At 40.2% G+C, this 12,815-nt stretch overlaps 2 protein-coding genes across 2 annotated transcripts in view; one reads left to right on the forward strand and one right to left on the reverse strand.

Moving 5' to 3' along the window:
- The first annotated feature begins 573 nt into the window (after positions 1 to 573).
- LOC137299189 (cAMP-regulated D2 protein-like) lies at positions 574 to 4,769 on the forward strand. The gene is made up of 5 exons (XM_067831762.1): positions 574 to 731; positions 1,532 to 1,646; positions 2,086 to 2,269; positions 3,262 to 3,368; positions 3,771 to 4,769. The coding sequence occupies exons 1-5, from the start codon at positions 574 to 576 to the stop codon at positions 4,752 to 4,754; spliced, it is 1,548 nt and encodes a 515-aa protein (XP_067687863.1). The 3' UTR covers positions 4,755 to 4,769.
- Positions 4,770 to 10,431: 5,662 nt separating this feature from the next.
- The window catches only part of LOC137298691 (cardioacceleratory peptide receptor-like), an 82,360-nt gene continuing 79,976 nt past the window's right edge, over positions 10,432 to 12,815 (reverse strand). The window contains exon 9 of the mRNA XM_067830972.1: positions 10,432 to 10,720. Within this exon, the coding sequence (XP_067687073.1) occupies positions 10,432 to 10,720 (289 nt within the window). The remainder of the gene's footprint in view (positions 10,721 to 12,815) is intronic.

Consider the following 12,815-nt stretch of genomic DNA (forward strand, 5'->3'; position numbering starts at 1 on the left):
TGGTTTACAGTAAAACAGGCGACTAAGTGGATTCTGCGGTCAGACTCAATTACTTGGTTGAGACACGTCATCGGTTCCCAATTGCGCAGATCGATGCTCATGTTGTTGGTCATTGGATTGTCTGGTCCAGACGTGATTATTTACAGACATACGCCATATGACTGGAAGTGCTGAGTGCGGCGTAAAACTAAACTCACTCACTCTTACTTGTACGAGTTAAATATCCTTACCTCACTTAGCAAACACCAGTGAGATGAACCTTCTTGAAGTAAATAAATACATGAAAACATGCAAACAGTAATGAAGAGAACTATCATTGTTTGTACATAATTGTCCCATATCCTGCCTGTACTGAAACGCGTGCTCCGAGTAAACATAAACACAGAGGATGACACACAATTCTGTACTCTTCATCAACTAATGATTGTCTCTCCAGGTGAGACCAGCAGTGAGTTAATAATTTCGATGACAAGGAGCCAGTGGATCCCTGCGATGATTTGGTCACAGATGGCGCCACAAATTAAGTGTCAACGTATAAAATGACATTTCAAAAATGCCACAGCAAAAGGGAGGATGGCGTCCCTTAAACATCTAGTGCTGCTGACGTCTCTTCTTGGACACGCAGCATCAGCAACAACTGCCGTCAATATACCCGGCCTCGGCATCATCGTTGGCAACGTCAGACCCGGGTGTTACGAATACCTTGGCATTAAGTACGCCACGGCTTCGAGGTATGTTTAAGTTTAAGGTAACCTCGGTGAAAACGACCTGGATAATCCGAAATTCCCCCTTTTCTGGATGACTGAGTGATGCATTGTTACGACTGACTGATGCATTGTTGCGACTGACTGATGCATTGTTACGACTGAGTGCACTTGCCACGCGTGAGTGTTGTGATCGGATAAGGTTAGTTACTGCTTCTTTATGATCTTTAACATTTGCCTATAGTACTACGTTGGAAAATTCATGAGCGAGGTTTTCTCAAAGTCGTCCTTTTCTTACCTGTCAATGTTCAAACAATACATCTTGTAAGCATGTCATGTCTTACTTAGTTACAATAGCTATTGATATTTCCTAAGTTAGTAATATGAGTAAATGATGCCATGAGTTGCTTAAACCTTCTTCCATTGTGAGATAATCAAGACACCTCAAAGATTTGAACAAACACACATTGTATTCGATTACCAGCATATCACTGTTGTTCAATTTTGCCTGGAGCGATACAGCCCAGTGGAGCGCCCGCTCGTTACGCTGAAGAACCGGGTTCGACTCCGCGCGTGTCTGCAATGTGTGAAGCCCATTTCCGGTGTCCTCCGCCGTGACATTGCGGGAATATTCCTAAGATGGTTGTAAAAAAACCCACGTCCTGTTTGTTTCATCTTAAGTCATCGTTTTTGCTATTGATGCGTCAAATTTGGCAGTCTCCTCCATATGTCCACCTTTTGAAAGTATTACCAGATCTTGATTGTTGTACTCCTTATCAAAAGGTTTGGAGCATGACAGTTTGCACAATTAATTCCATTTCAATTAGGTTTGAAGAGCCGAAGCCTGTGCGTCCATGGCCAAACCCCTATAACGCAACATCACGTGGTCCAATGTGCTTCCAGAAATGTCCTGCTGTTCCACGCTTGGTGTGCCAGGATAAGGTACACTTACGTTTCCGTATTTCAAGAACTGTTGAATTCCTGTATCTCGTATATATCCTTTAGTCAACAGACAAACCCTTGATATCTCCATTAGTCCCATCTTACGATAAGCATGTGTCGCTGAAGACCAGTTGTAACCCGGATCGTTACGAGTATTATACTCATTGTTAAAAAAACCCATTTTAGTCATTGTACTCATCATTTGTGACCTGTATCAGTCATAAAATGGACACCCACTTCCATTTAAATGGGATTATTTGTTATGATAAAATCTATCTATCTATCTATCTATTTATCTATCTATCTATCTATCTGTCTATCTATCTATCTCAGTCATAACAAAACCATACTAATTGTTCTACATCTTATATCATAGGTTTCAAAAGTATGCTTCACATACGTTAAGCTTCATACACACATTTAACCAATCTTCCGCAAGGTCTCGGAGGACTGTTTGTTTCTGAACATCTTCACACCGACGGGAGCGCCTTCTGATAGGTGTGTCATGGTGTTTGTTCATGGCGGTAGCTTCACCTCATACAGTGGAGGATCTCAGCTATACGATGGCGAGAAGTTTGTCCAGAAGGGTGGATGTATTCTTGTAACTATCAATTACAGACTGGGTGAGTACGTGAAGTTTATAGGTTAACGTTTCTCGTGTCAGTTGGCAATATAACGCTGTGGTGAACACAACATCTGCACCATGAGGTGTGAAGTGAGAGAGTTTAGCTTCACTCCAGAAATGGGTTTCACATTTTACTTATGTGGAGAATCGAACCCAGGTGCTTGGTGTGACGATTTAACCATTACGCTGGCCCACTGCTCCCTGTTTAAGGGTTCAAGTCAGGACCACACAGTGAATGATATTATGAGCAACGAGCCACGGTGTCGCGGTAAACAGAGGTGGTATTCATAAAGAATTCTTAGTTTCCATAACAACGTTCTTAACTTGTAAGAAAACATTTAGATAGTCATTTTGTTCTTGGTTTACTTCTTAACTTCAAGAAACCTCATGACACCTAACTAGTTAAGAAAATTCTTAGTTATCCAATATGGCAGCTAATGTTGTGACAACATTTTCAGTTAAGATTTTTTTCTTAGTTCAGGTTAAGAGAGAAAGTAAGAAATGTTCTTAAACTTAAGAATTCTTAAGGAATCTTAGGTGAAGAATTAAGAAAATTCTAAAAAGCCTTATGAATACCGCCCAAGGTACCCCAGTCACATGCAGCCCGAGCAATAAATCCACCACATTCTTTCATGGCATCCCTACGGATTGTTGGAGGCATGCACTAGAACGGGTGGGTGTTGTTGTGTTTGATGAGACACGATTACGCTGTGGGACATCGGGGAGAAATAAGGAGGGCGAATCGGGAGTTCCCATGGTCCACATATCAAAGTGGATTGAATTTCTCATCGTAAGACAGGTAAAGACAGGACTAATTACAAACCACCTTCCCACCGCTACTGAAAATGCTGAATGCGGCTTTGAACAGCAACAGTTCGCCGACATTTGAAATTTATGAATGCAAAACTCTATCCCAACGTCAACCGTTATCATACCGAATGAACTGAACGTAATGCCTTTAATGTACAAGCAAAATGCAAATGGTTGCAGCTGCCTTCGGATTTTTGGGCTCAAGAAATCTGGGACTGAGAGATCAGATGAAGGCTCTTGAATGGATCCATAGGAACATTCAATACTTCGGGGGAAACACAGGGAAGGTAACTCCTTGAAAAACAAAAATCCATTTGACGGAGATAAGCACAAGCCTCATCTAATGCTAACTGGTGTTTATTCTAACCATTGTTTGCCTGATAGAGAAGTGTATCACCCTGTGTTTACCTTCTAAAACTAGTGTGTTTCACTCAGTGACTGACTGTTACAGTAGTCTTTTATACAGTGATCGACTACTCTTTTATCTGTAAAATGCTTATGTAAAGTTGGTAAATTGGTCGTGCTGATGTTTGTTAATCCTAGACAATGAAGGAAATCTGCAAATTAAACTGGCTCTTTCCATAAATCAGCATAATCCATAACGGGACGAAATGCAGATTAATACGATCACTTTGACTTAGCGTGTATTTTTCTACTAATTTGATAAGTAAAACACCATATCTTCCCAGATAACTGTCTTCGGTCAGAGTGCTGGGGCCCAGTCTACTGCTCTGTTGATGAGCATCCCGTCCGCCAGTCAGTACTTCGATCAAGCCATCATTCAGAGTAGTCCTTTCACATTGCCCTTCAGAACCGCAGCTCAGTCGGACAGCCAAGAAGCTCAACTGGCCACCTTGATGGGATGTGTTAAGGGAAACCTCAAGTGCTACCAGGAGGCAGATGCTGATGACATTCTAGCCCTGCAGGATGAGGTTGAACTTCCAGAAGCTTCCTTCTTAATGTCCTTTGAGTTCTGGGGACCTGTCATTGATGACTCTCTGGTGAAGGACCACCTGTACAATATCTTCGCACGAGGTCTTCATAAGAAAATGAATATAATTATCGGAACTGTCCGTGATGAAACTTTGGGGTATGCATTCAGTTTGTCAGCATCTCCTCTTTCCAAGCAGCAGCTTGAGGAACTTCTTCGCATGATCAGTCCTAAACTGTCGCTAGAGCTTCTTAGCCCTTTCTATGATATTGATGGCAACGATGACAAACGCTTCGTCCTGGCTGAAATGTCCACAGACTACTTGTTTCGATGTGTTAGCCAAGCCGTTGCAAACATTGTGTCAAAGAATGCAGTGGTTTACAGCTACGCCTTTGACCAGGAGTTCCATGTCGACATCTGGGGCGAAGGCAACATCTGTAACGACTACGCCTGTCACGGAATGGAACTGCCAATGGTGTTCGGTACGTATGGCCTCTGGAATTACACTCTGACGAGTGACGAAATGAATCTCTCTGATGACCTCATACAGTACTGGAATAACTTTGCCAGAGATGGGAGTCCCTCGAACCAAAATTCCTCGCTTCACATGTGGTCATCGTTCAAAACTTGGCAACAGAAGTTTCTCCTACTCCAGGCTGGAGGCACAGAAATGCAATCGGACCCATCTACTTCCATTAAGTGTTCCTTATTGGAACAATTTCTTGGTTTTAATCCAATTTGATAGCAAACCAACTGAGAATTCAGATTGGTTTCATGTTAAAAGATTTAAGACACGTTCAGAACAATATTATGGATTTCATATAAATGTGCAAGTTGGACTAACGCTATTGGCTTCGTGGTTAGTGTTCTAGCATTAGTATAGTCGTCTGTACATAATCGAGTCATGACTAGACAAACCAGCTGTTGCTGTCATGAACCCAACTATATCCCTTACCGCTGGAATACTTTTGGAACCCCATGATTTATTGAGGGGAATCAGTTTAAGTAAACTTAGTCTCTTACAATAATACTGAAACTAGGTTTACTTAGACTGTCATGGAAATGTGTGTAAGGATTTGTCTCTAACTGGGATTGTCATACAAGAAAACGTATGGACGATGAATGGGACAGTGCTTAACCCTGACATCATCTGCATTAGTTACGGAACCTGGCTGGTAAACACCAGCGCATGAGAGAATGAGATTAGTTTTACGTCACCTCTACCAATATTCCAGCAACATCATGGCGGGGAACACCAGAAATGAGTCTCACACACTGCACCCATATTGGGAATCGAACCCGGGTCTTGAGCGTGGTGGTCGGACGCCTTAGCCAATGGGCTAAAAAAATAATATAATAAACATAATAAAATAATAAAAAAATAAGTTCGAACCAAACCAACAGTCTCCTGATGATTACGTCACCCAAATTCATGAGCCACATCTCTCGATCGATGATTACGACGAGGTACTGGAGAATAATGTAGTATGTCAAGAAATGTCAGAACACTATACAGTGGAAGCTGTCTGAACCGGCTCTCACTGAGACTGAAAATATGCTCTGGTATAGACAATGTGCCGGATTGTAGAGCTGATGATAAATGTACAAGTCGTGGATGGGACAGCTTATGTGCTGGTGTTGACAACTTGCCGAATTGTACAGATGCTGATTTTGACAGCTTCCACTGTATTAGATTTGTATTTGTTAACATCCAGGAAACATTTACAGACAGGATGAAATGTGGAGATAGGACAAATCCGAAACTTTGACAATCATTTATTGACATTGAAAGTTTAATACAAATATTACCAAAATAGTGCATTTTCCTTGTACAAATCCACTGGATTATTCATAATACCACAACACGTATACATAGATGGTTTTTCAAGACGGGTGCTCTGAAATCGAACCAAGTGAAACAACTTTCAGAGTGTTGGGACTAGTTTTACCGAAGACAACGTATTTCCACTACTCTCAGAGTGTTAGGACTATCCTTATTTCAAAAAAAGAATTGCGGTAACTTCTATCTAAAAGTGCTAGGACTATTGTTATTTTAAAGTGGTACAGCACCCTTATATCAGAGTGCCAAGACTACTCTTTTCTTAAATATAATATTACAGCAATTCGGAAACAATTACTGCTCTTATCTCAAAGTAAATGTTACTGATCCACGAACCCTGCTACTACAGCACTTAGAACGTTATTACTACTCTCATTTCAAAGTAAATGTTACGGCTACTTGCACAAGGAGTGCTAGTGTTACTTTTCTCTTAAACTGAGGTAACGACAGCAGAATGATGGCATTGACCATCGAACACGACCTCTACACAACAGACTTTCGCAGTTGTATGTTAACCGTTTTAGGTGTTTTGTGTTGTATGATGTCGGCCTGGGCACTCCTATGTCGGGACAAGAAACACAAGTGATGTTATAAAACGAGCTACGTGAGGGTCCTGGGGTAGAATAGGCCTTCAGCAATCCATGCTTGCCATAAAAGGCGACCATGCTTGTCGTAAGAGGCGACTAACGGGATCGGGTGGTCAGGCTCGCTGACTTGGTTGACACCTGTCATCGGTTCCCAATTGCGCAGATCGATGCTCATGTTGTTGGTTACTGGATTGTCTGGTCCAGACTCGATTATTTACAGACCACCGCCATATAGCTGGAATATTGCTGAGTGCGGTGTAAAAGTAAACTCATTCACTCACTCAATTAATACAAGCTATAATCACTACATGAATAGAAAACATATCAGCTTAGATTTCCAGTATATCATTAACATGCGCTTAGGAATCACTAACAAGACTCCTCATGCATTTAAGCCGCTTTTAGCAATATTCCAGCAACATCACTGCTTGTGGACACCAGAAATGGCCATATTGTACTCATGCGGAGAATCGAGCCCGGGTCTTCAAACTGAGGAGCGGACGCTTTAACCACTGGACTGCCCCGCCACTCCTAACACGAGAATAAGCTGCCGATCTGAAGGCAATATCGCCTGTCATATCGTTTGTCATTTTTTATTAAATGTGTCCATTTACACGAGGAAGACATAAAGCAATATATATGAACTTGACTGTGAAATTGATGTTGACATTGACTTAGTATGGCTGTAAGCAAACCTGAGATATACATACATATTTCAGATCGAGATTTATAGCAAGTTAAAACATTTAGGACTTACAACATTGATGGCTCTCTGTATGACCCAAAACGAACCCAGAAGATGATGGAATGATGTTAGATCATTTAGATGAATAAATATAATTGTATCTTAAGGATTACATGTCATGTTTGCAGTTAGACAATAACCTTTAAAGTATTTAACACATACTCAAAAATTGTTAGCATGCAAAATCAAACGTAATGTAAATATGAACATATATACCATTTGAAAAAGATAACATCAGTTAAGTGTGTGAATTCATTGAGTTTGGGCCGAATTCTATGAACGTGGTTCCAGGCTGCAACGTCCATACAATGTAAACAGTCGTGTCTGGACAAGATAATGCAGTGACTGAGTATGGTCAGTGGATTAGGGATACGTTGTCAAGCATCATCACCGAGACAGACCAAATGATTAATCTCCTCATCTACCAGCAATGACCGACCGCTGAATGAAGGAGCAAACGCTTTAACCACTATGCTACCGTACAGCTCCCCCTGGACTGCTGAAGATGAGCATGCATGTAAATAGTACATCGTCACAACCCTTTGCCATGAGTGGGTATAGTCTGCAGTGAAAACATACCGATGAATTTCACTTTTAACATTAACGTAAATCAAATATAGTGAAATTGAGGTTGAACATTGTCATAAATACCCTTTGCCAATTGAACATTTAAATATTAGAATTTCATTTAACAAAGGATCAGTGATTCAAATCAACAGCATTGGCTTGTATCATAAGGGGATAAGTTCAGTAGTTGGAACGGTGAAACAAATGCAGTGAGGGACGTGGTGAGTGTTAACTCAGACAAACCCTACTTGTTCTCGGTGTTACATTTAATGGGTATGCCCCCTTGTCATACAAACCAACAATAGTTTGTGAAACAACTTTTACCCTACGTTGAATAAAATTCTGAGACTTAAATGTTCATATGACAAGTTAAAATTATGAGGATTTGCAATGTCCTTGCCCGATTAATTTTTTTGTTTGAAGTGAAATTCATCGGTACATTTTCACTGCAAGCAGACTATAAGTGTGACGTCCTTGCCAACATTTAGTATGGTAAAAATATACATAACATATCCTTTAAATTCATTACATATGTAGCGGTCATTAAGTTGCGGTTTATGTGTTACACACAACTCATTGCCTGTCATTGTATAGGAAGAAAATATTTATGCGATCGTGAAATAGATAAGTGGCTGTGGACCCTTACAACACGGATCAGACACAACTATAATAATTAGGATTCGAGGACTCGAACTTACGAAGGGCGGTCACTGAAAAGGACGCTATCCTGTAGTTCACTGGTTTCATAGATTTCTCGACTTGTCCAGATATGTTCGAAAGTATATATCAAAATTAAACTTTCATCGGAATTTAGGTCCTGACACAAAGTATATTCAACCTGTCACCTGTAGACTTGTTGCTTGGAATCGTTATACTGTTGGGTCAGGTGCGAACATACTTTTCATAAATGCACGTAATCAAGATCAAGTACTTTACGAACAGTCATCAATCTCCATTAGTCACCGCCAAGCTAGGTGATGAGTTTCTGGTTTTACCATAAGTTAAATAATGTACCACGATCCTAAATTTTACGGATTGGTTTCTACAAGATGAGGTGTCCTCGATTTACTGACAGTTTACATGATGTCATTCATAATTAATGAACAGTTAGGTCGTGCCATCATACATTCGGGCGCAACAAACGTAGCAATTTCACTGCCATCAAATCGCCGACCGTAACAATTTTACTGCAGTCCAGTCTCCTAACGTCCATTTCTACTGCAGTCAAGTAAGGAAAGGTAATAATTTTACTGCAATCAAATCTCAAAACATATCTTAAAATGTTGTACTTTGTATACAGCGGAATCTCTAACAAATCTCCAAAAGGTAGTACTTTCACTTCAGTGAAAACTACAGAAATGTGCGTTGTGATGACGAACCAAGAATTACAATCACGGCAAATCTGGATCTTAAGTCTACAGCCAGCTGATCCAGTTTTGCAAAGGGACATAACTCTCCAAACCAAACTGGCCTTCCACTGGTTACCCACGTAAAATAAAGGAATATACACATTTATACAGACGCACTTTGGCATACAAATAACATTTCAATGTGCCAGTTTAAAGTATTAACTATAGCGTGCAAGCATGCGATGAAAGTTTAAGTATTAACAGAAACAACATGCAAGCAACAGTGCACGTAAGTGCCAACTAGGGCATGATTAAGTATCCGCCGTGATAACTTGGGTAATAACACACGGTAATATATGAGCCCCCACCCCCAACCCCACCCACCAGCCACAGAATCTTCTGTGTGATTCCATGTTTGAAACTTGTGTTATTTACAGCTGACATCAAGCTGAAGGGTTCATGGCGGCACCTCTGAAAATGAGTAAAAAGGTTCATAGATTATTTGGTGATTGCTGATAAAGCTACACGCATGATCTTTCTGTGCCTTCCATATTGCATCCTATTAACACGTTGGCTTTACACAGCACCCTGTAATAAAGTCACTATATCATAACCAAATGGCAAAATGTGTTATACAGTTTCTACTTTGCGTTGGTTCCTCTGTATGAAGTCCAAGCGCAGTGATCCAACATCAGGATCTTCTTTGACATATGACTCCTGTATCAGCCTGTCTATTACATTTGAAATGTTCATAGTCTTCTATGTAGAACTGCTCTTCGTCCACGGGCAATCGAAGCCAGGTGAAATCTCCACAAACGTGGCAATGTTACTATAGTTCAAATTCCGAAAGTAACAATGTCACTGCAGTCAAATCTCTCGAGGTAGCAATAATACTGCAGTCAAATCTCCAATACGTAGCTGTTTTACTGTATTCCCATCTCCACACGTAACATTTTCACTGCAATGAAATCTCCGACTGTACCAATTTTACAGAAATACAATCTCCAAACACTGATGCTGGTCTTGTATATCCTGCATCTCAGATGCCAAGAGTTCCTATCACGATGATCTGTGAACGAGTCATGTGGCATTTGAAAGCAGTGGCCAACCCTCTCAAATGTGTGGTTTTTATTCGGACGTTTGGTCAACAACACCCTGCATAAACTCGTTAATTGCTGAAATCATTAATTTTAGGTAAAGGAAGCCTGTTAGCTGTAAATGTGCCGCATGGCGTGTTTGCAGTGTTAAAGTCCAATCACACTTGCGATGTTTCGTCAATGTACATAGTCATGTTCAAGCGATATGGGCTTAAGCTGTGACAACGTCGTGTTTCATGCCTTTGGTTTCAAAGATTTCATTTTGATCTCTGTCACGTTCTTCAGTAACAACGTCTCCTTTGGTGTCAAGGTCTTTCTAACTATGGGCAGTCCCGATGGTCGTCTATGTGCAAGACACGGAGTCGTGGATTCGTTGCAGCGTTTTAATGAATGGTTATCCATCGTACAACATGTCTGGTCGGTGAGAGACGTGGGATGACCCATCACCCGAGTCACCGGACTCTTCTTTGGCGTTTTGCATCTACAGAAGGCTTTGGCAAGGCAGTTGAAAACAGGTAATCTTCTGAAACGGACAGAAATACAATGTTTCAGAATGAAATACGGGATAATTGAAACTGAAACTCTGCACCTTCTTGAAGTCTAGAGTCGGTGGCTGTTGGACAACACTGGCAATTTTGGACAAAGACTGCGACAGGTATGTATAAAACAAGTATTATCTCTTAGCACATGTTACACTTGGGATTACACTTCCTTCTTAAAGTACAGATTCTAGTACTTTTGTTGGGTTGAGTCCCATTCGAGATTCGAACCCACTTAGAAATAGGCGCCTAAGCACTAGCACACAAACTCAGCATCCTCACCCGACCCGTGGAAGCCGCAGTGATTGAGTGATTGTCTTTGTGTTACATTTGACCAATTTCTACATGACATTCTGTAATCAAAGCATTACCTTGATTATCACCAAGCATTACGGATCAATGTAATCGTTCCTGTTTCAACACACATGTTTTAGGCTCTCTCTGATGTAATGTGCATGGTACTTAGTGGTTATTAAGTAGTTGCGACTGTGCTGTCTCAAAATTACGACTTCATTGTCCGGGAAATAGGACTTAATCACAACACAATCACGACCTCGAAGTTTCGTAAACGCTATATATCTAAAATGTTTTTGGGATACTTCCTGATAATGATTTAATATTGCTTCTTTGTCCAAATCCTGAAATGGGCATATAAAAACATGTTCCAAAATGTATGCTTGTATGTACACTTTTTACATACATAATGAAATCATGTGGTTAATAAATCTTCTTCGAATGAAAGAAGCATTTTAAACTTTTTTTTATATTTTCACTACTTTGAATATAATATGGCTACATTTACAAATAATTATATCTAAAATTGGACATCTGAAATAAAAGTACACTTCCATCCAAATTTCAATTCATGAAATCTAGCAACAAAAGAGCGGAAAGCGCATGTCTGTATACACCATTAATCAATACCAATGCCAGAGAAATCTATAGATCATGCTGTGCCAATCTCTCGTACCTTCTATGAAGAATTGATTCGAAAGTAATAAATAATATGTTCGCTGATTAGGAGATGCTGTTGATGAAGAAGATGTCTGGTGAACTGACTGGGAACATGAGTAGGTGGATATGGGGTATGGATTATTCACATCACGAAACAGACATTTCTACGTTTATGACTGATTGAAACCGTGGGGTATTAAGAGCACTTGCCGTCACTACCAGCTTCTGCGCAATGTTTAACATTAATGGATCGGACATGGTCGCAATAGATTAAATCTTTCCTTTCGTGGAAACTTAATAAAATCATTAGGTAAAGTTCTGTCTTTGTTGGTGCTACATTCGGTTTTTCATAGATCCCAGTAAATCATTCCTGTCGTAGGAACTTGGATCAAAATATTTCGTTAAATACTGTCTATATTGATGCAAAATCTGTTATTCAGATCCCCAAAGTGAAAATTATTTTGAGACGGATTCGGCTGGATGTTAGTTTTAATCAGTTGCGGCCATCAATATCATCCTCGACGATCTGGTGTATTTTCCATTCTATTACAACAGGTTCCCTGAACTTTGGGGCGGTGTGGTAGCCTAGCGGTTAAAGTGTTCGCCCGTCATGCCGAAGACCCGGGTTCGATTCCCCACATGGGTACAATGTGTGAAACCCATTTCTTGTGTCATCTGCAGTGATGTTGCTGGAATATTGCTGAAAGCGGCATATCACCATGCTTATTTCTTGAACCCTTTCGCTGTATTCTTGTCTTGAGGCTGATTCGTACACCATGGCATTATAATTATACTGCAAATGCCCCTAGGGTATTAATAGAATGGAAATATTACGCCCTGGGTTATCGAGGATGCTGTACTGAACTGAAAGGATGAGGATATACAAGACGACAAAATGACGATGTTTGAAAGACTTTTGTTCAAATTAATACATCAATTACATTGTCAAGTTGTTGGTACCATCAAAATAGTGCCTGACACTTATAAAGGTCTTTGAGTAGCATTTACAAGCCGTAGGGGATAAAGGAGAAAATTTATGGAAGTCAAAGTCTTTCATATCTATATTAAGCTGACATTTGAATTTTTCTCCTTTAAATATTGAAATAAATATAATGTACCATATCT

This window comes from Haliotis asinina, chromosome 10 (genome assembly GCF_037392515.1).
Source record: "Haliotis asinina isolate JCU_RB_2024 chromosome 10, JCU_Hal_asi_v2, whole genome shotgun sequence".
Taxonomy (NCBI): Eukaryota; Metazoa; Mollusca; class Gastropoda; order Lepetellida; family Haliotidae; genus Haliotis; species Haliotis asinina.

Coding starts and splice junctions, on each gene's coding strand:
- LOC137299189 (XM_067831762.1), top strand. CDS start 574: ATGGCGTCCCTTAAACATCTAGTGCTGCTGACGTCTCTTCTTGGACAC. Junction 1,647..2,085: donor GCTTGGTGTGCCAGGATAAG/GTACACTTACGT, acceptor ATCTTCCGCAAG/GTCTCGGAGGACTGTTTGTT. Junction 3,369..3,770: donor TCGGGGGAAACACAGGGAAG/GTAACTCCTTGA, acceptor ATATCTTCCCAG/ATAACTGTCTTCGGTCAGAG.